The 14,469-nt window shown below is 48.5% G+C and overlaps 1 protein-coding gene across 6 annotated transcripts; it reads right to left on the reverse strand.

The window, feature by feature from the left end:
* Nucleotides 1-274: 274 nt before the first annotated feature.
* Nucleotides 275-14,047, reverse strand: MAFK (MAF bZIP transcription factor K). Of its 6 annotated transcripts, none has more exons than XM_085301261.1 (3): nt 14,029-14,047; nt 6,343-6,422; nt 275-5,114 (listed from the first exon to the last, which is right to left on the reverse strand). In XM_085301261.1, the coding sequence occupies exons 2-3, from the start codon at nt 6,376-6,378 to the stop codon at nt 4,680-4,682; spliced, it is 471 nt and encodes a 156-aa protein (XP_085157387.1). In that variant the 5' UTR covers nt 6,379-6,422; nt 14,029-14,047; the 3' UTR covers nt 275-4,679. The 6 variants fall into 6 exon arrangements, with proteins under 6 accessions (XP_085157387.1, XP_085157378.1, XP_085157356.1 ...); XM_085301252.1 differs by having other exon boundaries at nt 14,019-14,037; XM_085301230.1 differs by lacking the exon at nt 14,029-14,047 and adding an exon at nt 9,057-9,084.
* Between the last annotated feature and the right edge of the window lie 422 nt (nt 14,048-14,469).

A 14,469-nucleotide genomic window follows, 5' to 3' on the forward strand; every position in this document is an offset into this window, starting at 1 on the left:
GAGCATATTCCATAAACATCGAAGCACCACCAAACCAAGGCTTGGAGATGGACGAGCTGGCTACACGCACGCTGGACTAGTTCATACACTTCTAAAACCCTGTGCCGGCACCATGCTTACCTTAGCACAGCTTCCCTTCCAAAAATACATCTTTCACAGGAAGCATGGCAGCAGACAGCTAGCCGTACACTACGCAGGCTTCAACAGACAAAAAACAAGGAAAATATTCCACTGAAAATCAATTCAAGCTCCAAAATGCTGACCATACACCAGGGCAAGTCTGAAACCAGAAAATGCTTTATTGGAAAGGTACAAAAAAAACAGTCACTGCAGCTAAATTTACAGCAATAAATTACGTTGTGGCTGTCAAGAGAAAATAATGGACACATACACAGGGCTACTCGCCTTACAAACAGGAATCCACATTGCTTGGTATATCAATAATTTATTTTATAATAAAAAAGCAGCACAAAAATAAATATTGAAATGAAATTACTGAGTAACCACAGAGGATAGAATGAGCTGGTGATAAAAAAAACAACTTTAAACAGAAGACCTCTATCATTAAAAAAATGAAAGCAAGTATCCACCATCTACGGAAACACCCCAGCAGACTGAAATACAGACAAAGGAAAACAAATCCACATTACAAAAGTTTGTTTTTGTTTTGTTTTTAAATAAAAACAATCATGACAATGAAGTTTAAATGATTTGAGAGAGAAAAAAAAATGCCTTCTCCTCCTCCCCAGGTTTGAGTTGTTCAGTAGCCTGAACGCTTCTACAGCATGACACCCAGCCCTGCCACGGCTCGCCCCCGCAGCAGCTCGCCCGCCAGCGCTTCCTCCCCTCCCCGGCTRCCCCCGGAGCTGCGGCATCACCCGGGCCTCTGCGATGGCATTTGACAGCCTCCTTGGGCAGACGAAAGAGCTGGGCAAGAGCAGAGATGCTGCCTTGCTTCGAAGGGATCTGGAGCTGCCCTAGAGGGAAAGGTTCCCCGCTCCCAGCAGAGAGCACAGCAAATGCATCCGTAAGGACAGAGACGCCCCTCCTGTCGCTGCCCTGTCGCGCCCAGGAACGTGCTTCGCGCCTCTTCCAGCTTCCCACCCGGCCCGCGGTTCCCATGTCACACTGTGGATGGGGAGCAACCAAAGAAATGCCCAGGCCCAGGGGAAGAGTATTTCGGTGTTCAAATACCCTGCGCAAGGGCAGGGGGACAAATTAAGAGGGGGAGAGATGGGAGTCCCAGCATCCAAACTGCTACAGCAAAAAGACAAGCGAGAGGTACTGCCGCAGAAGAGCGCCGTGAGCCAAACAAGCGCTCCTTACCGGGGCTGCCCTGCTGCCCTTGTGGTTGCGCGGGCAGTAACCGGTTCCCCAYGCAATGCTTGCCCTGGGTGTCACACTTGCAAGTGCAGGACGGAAAGAAAAAAAAAACAAAACAAAACAGGAAAAAAAAACGGACCCCAGAGGAATGCAATGTGATAACCCCAAGCTGGAGGGCCCTCCAGTCCAGAGGGTGGAGGAGCTGGGTCTCCAATGTGGTCAACAGCTTTCGGGTCATTCCTCCCTCCACGTTACCTTGCAATTCTGATCCCTCTGTGGAAGTTTATCCAGGACATTTCATTCCCCTCCAGGTCACCACCCAGGGAGCCCTGGACTGGCAATTTCTTTTAATAAAGATTTACAGTATCAAACTTGGAAAAAAAATTATTTTTTTTACGAAAAATCTGTACGATAAAATGTATATAATTATATATTTATATATATATTTCTCTCTCTTTAAATATTTCCACGTGGTCCTTATGGATATCCAATATGGATTACCTACCATGGCTATGGTATCAACAGCTTTAACAACACCCAGGCCTCTTGTTCTTTATCGAGTGACCAGAGATTTAAGTGCCTACCAGCACAGAACTAGCAATCACTTGGACAAGCCTTTGGCACCCTTTCAAGAACTGGAAAAAGAAACTTGGCCACAAGGGAAGTGCCACATAAAGATATGTTTCTCAACTCATTCCAACAGCACGAAGACCCCCCACTGAGCAAAGTTCTACCTCCATCCCCCTCTGCGCAACTGATCTGAGTTCCCTGGCAGGGAATGAGGACAGTCAGAGGGGTGTTCCTATCTAGCTAGGAATATTATGGAGCTCTGGAGCTGTTTTAGAAACTGGAAGCATTTGGGCATTTTCAAGTCAACTGGCCTTTTTCTTTAAAGTTTTAATTTAAAGCCCCAATGGTGCCAGAAGTCTCCATTTTGCCTGTTTTGGGGGGCACCTGTAAGGTCTGGGAAAGTTTCCAATGTTTGCGAGTTGGAGAACATGAGAGGACCAGGAAATGACAGTAACATCTTTCTCTTCCTCAGCTTCTGCTGTGGGAGTCAATAACTGGTATGATACACAGGACATCAATCTGCCTGTTAGGAGATAGGGAGGGAGTGGAGGAGAAATGAGGTAACACTAAGTGTTGTCCAAACTCTACACGTTGGAAAAAAAAAATCACTTGAAGGAAACTCCCTGCTCCCCTCCGTAACACGTGGATCTGGCAGGAGTAACAAGCCTTCAGGAAGCGTTTCATTTGCATCCTTTCCGGCTCAATAAGGTCACGAATGTAGATGTTGAGGACTGAACGAGAATCAAATCTGAGGTTTCTCTTTTCATTAACCTATTTCACAAAGGACCCTCTTGGGAAATCCTGAGACTCCAAGGACAAGGTGGGGGGGTGGAGGGGAGGGAAAAAAAAAAAAAAAAGGCAAGCTGACAACTTCTTCCAGAGATAAATAGGGCTTCACTAAAATTTAAACTTAATGCCATTCAAGACGAGACAAAGCCTTGAAAAACATAGTATACTGAGCCTTGGATGCCGGTTCACTGTCCTTTAAAACAACAGCAGAACTTGATTATTCTCTTTCAGTCCAGAACACTCATGAATTTTGTTTTCTGTTCTAGAGGCAAATCCTCCAAGTTCTTCTCACCTTAAACTTCAACAATCTCATTCTCTTCTCACCTGTGTGACAACAGGCATCGTCTATTCCACAAGTCTCTGACCTGCCCTGCAAAACTCACRATCCCTTTTCTTTCCTAGTTCAAAAAGAAAACAGAACAAAACACACAAACACCAACATAGCTATTTTTACAGTGACCTGGAAACATTCGTCTTTTCAGTGCTGTTGCAGAACAGCAGAATCTCTTTTGGCTTCCCACTTCCTGCCCATTGCTGAGCCAGAAATCCCTCTTCTAAACCACTGCTCAGAGCCATACGTACGACTTCTCAATCCCAATTTTACCATCCCCTATACACACTGATTTTCATCCTGCCCTCTATGCATCTCTTGGGATAATTCACAGATTCCCACGAGAAAGTGTCAAGTTTCAGGATCACATTCACACAGGTTGTCTGAACACTGAGGGTTGTAGACTGTACTCTTTGGATCCCAACTTCAGCGCCTGACACACTACAGAGAGGAAAGACTCTTACAACTCCTATCCAGCCACCCCATAGCCCCTCTCTGGTCAAAGACTRGTGAGCCTGGCTCTCCAGCTGGGATAGTCATTGCTTACCTACCAATGTTTTTGTCAAAGAGGAGGCTCTACAACTTCTCTCTTCCTGTCTTTATGCTATTGCCCTCTAGTTACACTTCAGTGCTTTAAAAACATCTTTCTAAAATACTCTGTATAAACCCCTTACCATCCCAGCAGTATGCTCCTACCTTCTTGCAGTCAGATCTGCCTCCTCCTAATACTACTTCCAGCACTTCTCCTCCTCACCTCCCCTACTCCTCCCCATCACGCAGCTCTTCACAGCATTTACTGTGCCTCCTTCCCTTAAGCTTCAGGGAATCCACAAAGAAAAGCTGCTACTTCAAGACTGTGGATCATTTGGAAGAAATAAACTGCATAAATATATCCAATTCACAGGCACACCTTAGGGAAGGAGCTCTTGGAGAACTTGGTTTGGAATAAAGGAGGCTGCAATGTAGTTTTCATAGGCCACACAGGTAATGGGGCATATTAGAATATGTAAAATATATATTTCTCCATATTTTAACAGCATGGATTGAAAACAAAATGTTATTCCTAATGGGTGTGATAAGACTCAAGCATGAGTCTCCGTCACCCTCCTAGTTGCATCCATTCATGGCAGGATGAAATCCACTTCAAAAAGCCTATTTCTCTGCCCTCATAATAGCAGATGGAAGTAGGGAGGGGAGAGGAGATCTTTCTTACAGGGAGTAGGATTACACTACAGGAAACTCTTTTCCATACATTCATCTCACATGATGATTTCTACGGTCCATCTGTTTCCTGCCTCTTGAGCATCATTCAAGACAACTCCGGAGGCTTCTCAGGTATCTTCTCCCAGATGGAAAGCTGCCCACAGCCTAGAAGGAGTTGAGGAGGCAAGGGAAGGAGGAAGCAGATCTTGCTATTTGTACTGCATATGGAGCTCAAATCCTGGACACGAGAGGTTGATGGAGCCACCGAGTCCAGGGAGAAGCAGCCAGTTAAGTTCCCTTTGTAGATTATTTTTTCTTATTTTTTCTTCTTTTTTTCTTTTTTGCACTTTTGGAAGAGAACTGTTAAAATGCCAATTCTTGACGTGACCGAGGACTCTGGAACAATGCATAAAAGCCTTTTCCCCTCCCCTCTGAAAGGCTGCTAGTTCCCCCACCGAGAGCACTAGGATGCTGCTGAAAACGGCACAGAACTGGATGAGATTTCGGCTGATTTCACGATGGTGATGACACTGGTGGTGGCAACTTTGGTCGGGGTAATAGGCCCTCGCGCCACAGTACGAGCAAAGGTCTGGAGTGCTTCGTACTTGGAGCGCAAGGCGTCCAGCTCGAGCTTCATGCTGCTGTTTTCTCTGGCCAGCTTTTCCACCTCTTGCTGCAACTCAACCCGCTGCCTCTCTAACTCCTCCTTCTGAGTCACACGTTTGATGCGGCAGCTGGCAGCGTAACCCCTGTTCTTCAGCGTGCGTCTCCGCTGCTTCAGACGGATGACTTCCTCTTTGGTGAGACCCCTCAGGTGCTGGTTCAGCTCCCGCACGGACATTGACACGAGTTCATCATCACTCAGCACTGGGGCATTCTCTCCTGACTCCTCCTTTACCTGCAAATACCAACAGCACAGGAGTAACAGCAACCCTACACGAATGGTTAATCTGGACAAAGGAGACAGGCTACCTCAGCAACATAACCCCCCTACCTAGAAAAAAGCCCCCAAAGGACTTTACAGACCACATGCTCCACTAAAGCATAGCCACAGATGGATAGAACACGGCAGAGATCAGAGCACTGTATCTCCTGGCTTTAAGAGAACCCTCTTAAGTTAGGAAAAGCAGTCAGCCTTATGCATCCAGTCTGAACTGACAGACAGATGAAACAGTACTTTTATCTCCTTCAAAATCTTAAAGTGGACTGAAGTGCTCTGTGTCTCTTGTGTCAGGACACAGAATTTATACTGAATCCTAAAAATGACACCTTTTCTCAGCGCCATGCTGGGACACCTCATATGCCTATTATATTCTGGTACACCTTGACACTCTCAAAAACAGAACAGTCATTTGCACACAGGGTTTAATTAAGCATCTGGTAGCTTTTCATTGAAGATGCTCATCCAAGCACTGACTAAAACCAACCCTGCTTGGCTTACAGGCCAATAGCCTGATTTGCTTTTCTGGAACAAAGTCCAGACAAGTTGCATGAGAGCAACATCAAGGAATTGTGCCTTCTTATGAATGTTTGCTGGCACAATTATTTTCAGAACCTTTAAGACATCTCTCTCTCTTTTTACTTTTCCCCCCTTCATTTCTTCACAGATTGCAGGATACCTGGAATGAAAAGCCAAGACACAAGAAAGAAACTGCAATGAAGACTGAACAAAGTGTGCAGGGACAGCCACAAAGCAGGTGTGTCCCAGATGTTTACTATCTCATGCACCTGTCAGAAAGCAGCTTGAACCTTCTTTGCCCCAAATCATCTTAATTCTGAGAGCAGAAGTAATGCATTCTCAGGCCTGGGATCACAGGTTTCAGGATGCTGCCAATACCTAGTATAGTCAAAAGTCTCTTGGGTAACAGCTGGGATACTCTAGCATTCATGCAAACCCAGAGTCTCCAGACTTCTGTCTAGATATCACCTGAATTCTTCTAGCCTGTCTTCTCAAGAACTTTACAGTAAATAGTGGGAAATTATATTGGCACGCATTTGCAAGAGTCTCTCTGAAGGAGGGGAAAATTATATACACATATTTCATATATGACAGTCTTCACACGGAGTATGGCTCTTTGACATCTTCCTCTGCCATCCAGCATCACTCACTCAGTTTTTCTCCCTACCTTTAATGCCTTGTTCGGTTTGGGATTAGTCGTCATAACCTGAGCACAGTCTTCTGGACAAAACTGCTCAGAAATTGCAACTGAAAAACAAAACAAGATTTTCAGGTTTTCAGTAATCTCAGAGATAACAGCAGGAAAAGAGACATCAATGCAGTCCAAAACCCCAACTCTAAAATACCATTGAAAGAAATAACAYCACACAACTGTTCAAAATGCTGGGAAGGATTCAGTCATTAGTTTACCCTTTTCAGACAGAAGGAGAAATTTGCATTGACAACAAGTGCCTTGCTTTTTAATGTTTAATACCTAATATTTTGCTTTTAAGTTCATCAAGATCAAGCAAGGAAGACAGGGCTAGGAAGGGGGAAAGGATACCTGCTCCTGTCTGTAAACAACAGTTTTGCTAATAACTGCATACTGCCTTGCAATATGCCACCTCTTCTCAAGAGAAGAGCAGAGTTTGGCCTCTCAGGCCCAATTACTTGTTCACCTCCCTCTGGAAGAATCCCAGACGTACAGAACGGCCTATTAGGGACTGAATTAAGAGTTACTTCTGCACATAAAAGGCATTAAAAAGCCACAAGACAACAACTCCCTTCATTCTTATTTTGATTATTATTAACTTAGCTTAAAATTGAATCAGCAACTCAGAAATAAGCCGCCTAGTTTGTAACCTGCTTTCAGAACTGTCCCCACCCAAAAGAGACGCTACTAGAAAACCCAAACTGCAGAAACGAAAGCCCCCAGATAACAAAGCAAGGCAGGCATTTGCCTCTCCCGACACATCAAGGCTGTTGCTTCAGGATCCTCTCGGCTCCAGGCTGAGAGCACTGACCTGTCTGATATTTGTCACGACGTGGATGCATGTCCACTGACAGAGACTGTCCTCTGTCGAGACGCTGCCCTTCTCTCTCAGCTTAGCTGGCGACTACACCCCTCCGACCAGCGCTTTGGAGAAAATCTACCTGCCTGGCCCTCCATCAGAAACCTTCACCCCACAGAAGGGCCAGGACTGAGCCCGGCATCATCGCTGCCTGCCAGGTACCTACCACGAGAGAGGCGACTGCAGCTGTGACACCATCACAGCCTCTGTTTATCGCTCCCCCAGCATCTCGGCTACCCCTGCAGAGAGGGCGCAAGGCACCGGCTCCCCCACCGAGAAGGTGCGCCCGACGCACAGCCGTGGCGGCTTCAAGGGCTGCGCACCCAGTGGCACCGCAGAGCGCGCAGCCTGTCTGCCGGGAGTCCTCTCCCCCCACCCCACCCCAAACCCTCCCCATTCCCACGTCTGCATCGTGTCACACATTCTAATCATTCATGAAAAATCCAGCCAAAGCATCCCAAGCATGATTCCCTTCTGATAGTTGCCATGGTGACCTTGGGAAAGTAGCCAACCTTGAGACAGTCACCATGGAAACAGAGAAGCCCAAAAGCAATAATGACTTCAGGTCATGTCTGTGCAAAGACATCACGAGGTCGTCAGAGAGTAAACAAACTCATTCATATCTGCAAACAAGGGGTGGAGGGACTTGGGGGGGACAAAGGTGGGATAGGGGAACAATAGGGAGCCATGTGGATAAAGGTGCTGGCTCAGCTTGCRCTGCTCTCACTTGAATTTTACCAGTCAAGACACCTCTTTGTCATATGACTTGCAGAAAAATCACGATAAAACAAAGAGAACAAAACCCAAATCCCGTAAACGCAAAGCTACAAGATACTATCCTAGATATTAGGGTGTGTATTTAGGCGCCTCCTCTATTTTTAAGTCTGAGACAGCACAGCTTTCCATGTCTGCTGGAGGAGGGACAAGGACAGCCGCACAGCACACAAGCCAAGATGCTTTGTGATGAATGGACCACTCACAGCAACTGGTGTGCGCTGCGTTTTCCAGAGCATCACGCAGAATCCTTCTCTCCCCTCCTCCGGTACCAGACCCCACCCTGGGCGCACTTCCAGCAAGCAGCCCTTGCCTGCACCACGGCAGCAGAAGCAGGCTCGGCAGAGGCAAGGAGAGCACCCTTAGCAAAACGCAGTCCCTCGCTGTTAGCGCAGCCCCCACCTGCCCACGAAAGCGTTCTCAGTCACCGAGGGAAGAGGCCGCGTCTGACCTCTGGCTGCCGCAAAACTGCGTTATTTCGCACGGGAGTCGACGGCAGGCAGCAACACTCTCCCGCGAGCGTGCAAACGCGGAGGCGCCTTTTCAGATCTCAGCGCTGCCCTTTCGCTGTCCTCCTCTCCATCGCTTCCCCTGCACGCTCCACGTTCACCGCCCGCCCCTACCTCCAGGCCAGAGGCACACACACACGCGCTAGCACGAAGGAGGAAGGAAAAGCTCCTCGTCTTGGCCAAACGGTCCCAGCGAGTTAAGGAGAGCAGAACGCTGCCAGTGCGTAAAGGAAACGGCCTGCAGCCCCCTCCCTCCACGCGCACGGAGCCGCGGGCCTCGCAGGCAGTTGGTGCCATAGTTATGCAGTGAGTCACCAGCTGTTTACAGAGTTTGAGAGCTCACATTCCCACAGCATCAGAAACTCTTCCTTCCCTCGGCATGCCCCCCTCCCTCGCCGCCCCCATCCCTACAAGGAAAGGGGCACACTACAGTCCCTCCGGCGGCACTTTGCACAGTTAAACCGGAAAAGGAAAGTCAAAAAGGAGGGGGAGGCCGAGGACAGACCAGTCACACCCACCGATTACACAAAAAGCCTTTTGATCCTCACCCAACGTGTCTTCAAAGCACTTTCTACACCAGCCGATGGAAAAACTGAACAGGCCGCTTGGCTGCGCAGAGGTGGAAAGAAACGTAAAATATTGTGGAAAACAAGTGCCGAGGGTTGAGATTCCCTCCGGTGGGGGTCACTGTCTGGGCTCGCCTGCCACCCAAAGCAACGCCGCTACGGCGTTAATAAGCTGCTCCGACTCCACGTGATGAATCCACTTCTGGTCACCTGTTGCTCTGTGTCGCCAAAGCAACATCTCCTTACACTGCACATTCCTCTGCGGACAACACAGACTCCTCCACGTTTGGTACGAGCGCACAGTTGGTACCTGAATTAACTGGGGTCTTGTGCTTTACGTATGGCTTCCCTCGTGTACGGAAGCACAGGCTGGCTTCCCTCTAAAATGAGATCGATGCTATTTCATCGGGGCGAGACGCCAGAGCCCTTCCTGGCTCGGACAGGAGGAAGGAATTCAAGCCACCATCGGGAATTACAACGCCTGGCCACCTTCAAAGCGAGCGGGATGGGGGCCACCCCTATTCTTAAGGTCAAAATTTGGTAGTATAAATAGAAATGCTCAAATAGACTCAAGTTCTTCACTACAACATGAATGCCAGAGTGAGGCTTACTGCTGTACCAGGTGAACCCACAGGTGTGGTCTGAGCTCAACTCGAAACCGATACACCACCACTTGCAAACCTCATTGACTGCRGCCTTGGGCGTATTACTTAAAATCTGACTCCACCTCCCATCTGTACAATCCTTTCTGTCAGTACTATATAGGACTACTCAGCTAACAACTAGAAGTAAATATAAYTGGTGCGGCACTTCTTACAGATAGGAGGCAAAACCCCACAGTAAARTAGTAAAACTACCGCAAACTTGTCGTATTCAGTGGTGTCCCCTAAACATGCTGCACAAGGGTTTTCTGAGACTCCAACTCTGATTTGATTACTAGAACCCTTTTAGTCTTTACCCTATTTCTGCCCTTCTTTTCTTAATTGCATTTGCTGCATCATGTCTAAAATTAGGAGCTAAGCTTTTTGGAACAAGGACTGCATTACATCTTTATTCTGTAAGCAGTATGACACACTTAGGATGCTACATAAATAAAACAGTGAGTAGTAACATACCAACGGTAAGGGGCAAAGGCTTTCACAGTTCGGCTCCTTGCTTGTACTTAAAGCAAATGTTTTGACTGTAGGTTACACAAAGAGCCCTTGTAATTCTACAATAAAGTTATCCACTGATAGCCTTGCCAACGCCCTCATCCTCTCTGAGGCAACTCTTAAGTCACTCACAGCATCTTCTCAAAAACCTGGTGTTCTCAGGCTGACCTCTTGTTCTCCACTGGGTCCATCTAGCCATCTCCAATTCCTTTGCTTTGAAAGGGAATACCAGAGAAAACCTGGCCAGYGCTCTGAGGTAGGATAGAGGTTTCTATGTAAAATTTGCAACCAAGAAAACACGCCTGGACGAATTTCTACGTTACAGGGCTCTCAGAACACATTACATGTTAACAAATTACTATAAAGTCATTGCTAACACCCAATAACCGTCAATGAACTCACATTTTAAAATCCATTCTGTATCGAAGACAAGCCTGGCCAGAACATAAGTATCTGGCAGACAGCCCTAACAGTATCGAGCTTCCATCCTCAGACAGCTACAGCAAACTGAAAACATGCAACTCTCACCTTGAGCCAGGCCAGCAACGACTTCTAAAGGGTAAAAACACAACATTCAGTTTAAGCAGTGAGAGCATCTCAGCCATCGAGTCTTAATTCAGCAAAACTGTTTAAGCAGGGAATACTCTACTCAGATATTCCAAAATGCAGTATACAATTCCCCAGCAGCTGTTTTAGCAAGTTGCCTAAATTTCTAGTTTATCCACAAGTTATTCCCAACTCCTGAACAGTAGCCAAATGAATATGCTTACCAAGGATAACATCAGATCTGACAGGTGAAGGGAACTACAGATGCTTAWATGTTGATCTCTGTGCCTCTGTCCCTCGGAGGCATGACACGGATTTCCAACATATTGCAGCATGGTATGCAGAGCACCAGCCCTCCCCCATCATTCAAAGACCATTTTCCTGCTCTAACAATCTTCACACATCCTGAAAGACAGACTGATGCTTGTCATTCATTTGTAATTTATAATAAGAGAGGGGAGGGACAGGCTGATGGTGTGAATCAGAGTAGAGGCATATGCAAGGCAATATATTTGACAGGAACAGAGAGAAGACACAGAGGAGGGGGTGAGTCACTGTTTACTGTTCTAGAGGAGCTACACACAGCCCTCGCCCAGCTGGCCAGCTTTCCATTTCCCTTATGGATCGGAACCAGCATCCAGCAGCAAAGCACAGACTCAGGAACCTTCAGACCAAATTTGAGAGGTGCCAGGACACAGCTCTCTGAGGCGCTCTCTGGGGAAGCCTGGACAGAGATCAGACAGTCCTCAGTGGTTTGGTAAACAACCTAGTCAGATGCTGCAGAGAGCCTGTGGTTAGAGAGCAGAGGATACGGGAGGCCACACTTGTGTGTCACATCAGAAACCCTGGACTTCTGGGGAAGAGGTGGCTGCAGGAAAAAGGTACGCTAAAGACAGATAGCTCAGGCACAGCATACAGCACTTCTTTCCATTATGCACTTATAAAACACCGTGACAGAACTACATCAGATTTAGGTCTCAGCATCACTAGCCTAGAGATGTGTTCTCCCTCAAAAAGGGAAGCTGAGTGACAGAGCCACCAGTAACTGTCAGATCTAGGGACAGAGCTCAGATCAGGATTCCCGACTTCACCGGTCCTGATCCCACGTGCCAGCCGTTAAGTCAGATATCTTCCCTGATTGCTACTAACGGAACACAACAACACTGCTATTCAGGGTCCTGTAATATTGCAAAGCAGTGGGATTTGCTATGCAATCTGTCCCTCCACTTCAGAGCTTAGCAGCAGGGTAATTGCTTTCATTACCACCTCCCTCTTCCCCCCCACTCCCCGTTCTAGTCTTTACAGTCACCCAGTGCTGCATTGCTTTGTGCTTGCTTCATGCTTGGAAGACTCTTTGCCCGAGTTTGAAGACAGCCTGAAACAATAGCTCAGACAGAAGTGGAAATTGCCTGCTCATCTCAACAGGGTGCTGAGCCTGAAACTTCCTGATAATTGAAAGTGCTAGCGCTGCTCAAGTATTTCACAGCTGGATGTTTACAAGAATGATCAGCGAGCGAGCTTATCCCACAAACCCTAACTGCCGTGGGGGCCTGCACTCCCAGCTGTCCTTTCTTCGGTTCCCAAACATCGAACACAGCTAGAGACTTTCAATACCAAATTCTGCAGCGCATTCCACACCATTAATCATTTTTCAATGTTGATGGAAATAAGAGTGCATCAAGCTGATGTGTATTTTTATTCTTTCAGAAGGCACACAGTCATTCTAAACTCCTTGCTGCAACAGATTGCCAAGATGGGAAAGAGCACAGAAATGAGATAAAACACGACAAAGCACGCTGTCCTTGACAGGCAAGCAAAAAAAGCTAGCGAGTGTCTGTCTCTGGCTTAGAAATRCTTTCAAAGCAGGGTATGAGCCCGCCCTAATATAGCCAAGAACATTTAACACAGTAAGGCTCAAGTGCAAAGCCTTGACAAGTTGAGAGCCTGCAAAGACTGGGAGGATGTCCTGCTAACGAAAGTCACCACGTGTCCCAACCTCGCAGCAATCGCCTCGTGAATARCATCTTCCAAATCGTCATCGTCCAGCACATCTTTCAGGTACAACGAGAGTTAATTCTCGTGCCGCTCAGCCTGCCACTGCTGCGCACTGCTATTGGACAACAATAGTGTCCATCACGTTTAGGAAGTGACTGCACGAGGAAGGTTGCTCTGCATTACAGTGTGTACACGGAAGGAGAGAGAAAGAGCAGACCAACAAGCACGGTTTCATCAGTGCGAAAATAACAAGGTAACTTAATTTGCTACTAAGCCATGACAGTACCACACTGGAACGCACTGGCTGGGCTGGGGTGCTGGGTTATGCTCCTCTACAAACGAGACTCCCAGGGACTCAAAACACAACACACGACTTTCCACCTTGTAGATAGGAGCGTTTTCTTCCTAACAGCTCTGCCTGTCTTTCCAGCCCCAGTGTGGCTTTAGGACCAAGCTAGAAAAGAAGGGGATGGCCAGGTGAAAATGAAAACAGAGGCCTTTCCATTTTCTGTAACATAACTTTGCCCAAAGGGGGTTTGGTCCTAATTTGAGATCTCATGGCCTGCTTTCAGCAGAACCGGTAAAATGGATCCCCTCCTCCACAGGGCAGCACACGAGGGAGGGGAGCAGACTCGCAGCAGCCTTGGCAGGAGCAGGAGGAGAAGGAAGGTCTGTTTCAAACCGACTGTAAAACACTTTTAGAGTTCAGAGATCTCAGTTCCCCTCCCTTGCGGCCTGGACATCTCTCTAGCTTATGCCACCTTCTTCCTTGTCTTTGAAAGGAGTTCGGAATAGGGTTTCCCCACCCCCGTTTCTGACTAAAAATCCAAACTGATCTGTATCCACCAGACAGTCACGTGGCTGCGGTGCCAGCAGAGCCGATTCGGAGAATGTCACGGTCCCCTTTCCTCCCGCAGGCGTGGTCTCCGGCCGGCTGGAGATTACCCTTCTCCCCCCCCCCCCCCCCCCCCAAAGAGAGCCCTCAGCAGAGGCTCGAGACCAGCCAGAGGGCCACCGCGCTCCTGCTCCTCTCCGAGTCCGCGGAGAAGTTGTGCTGCTGGGAGATAAGCGCTCCCTCCCCGGCAGGGCCCTCGCCCTCTGCCCGTCTACCAGGGACGGGAGTAAGCAGCGGAGCCTGCGTTTCCCACCGCAGCACCGCGCGCTGCTGGTCGCGCTCGATAACCGCTTCTGGGCGCCCAGACGCGCGCAGGGGCTGAGAGCCGGAAAGCTGCCAGCTAACGCGAACAGCCACACCTCGTTACCGTGCACGCTGTTCCCACACGCTAGAACCGTCTTCGGACCGACACCGACTTCTCCGTAGTTCCCGAGGCTCCGTCAGTACTACAAAAGCAGCTATTTTTAGCACCCCAGGCGCACAGCGTCACAACAGGTTTCCTCAAATGTATTTTAAGGACCGCTCAGAGCCCGGCGCAGGCTGCACGCCGATCGTCGGCAGAAGCACCGCTGCATCGCTGACACGCAAACCCAGCATCGCCTCCCGGCGCGGCGCGGCGCGGCCGGCAACTTCTGGCGAGTTTTAGCCAGAGGACTGCGAGCGCGGGGCCGGCGCGGGCGGCGATGCGCCCCCCGCCCCAGCGCCATGCGAGGACCGGGGGGGTCCCGTGGGCAGCGCCGCGAGCGGCCACGTGGGAGAGGGCGATTGAGCAACGCTCCGCGCTTCCGCGCGCCCAAACGCCCGCGGC

The sequence above is a fragment of the Rhea americana genome, unplaced genomic scaffold, assembly GCF_003343005.1.
Source record: "Rhea americana isolate MKP2758 unplaced genomic scaffold, rheAme1 scaffold_10, whole genome shotgun sequence".
NCBI lineage: Eukaryota > Metazoa > Chordata > Aves > Rheiformes > Rheidae > Rhea > Rhea americana.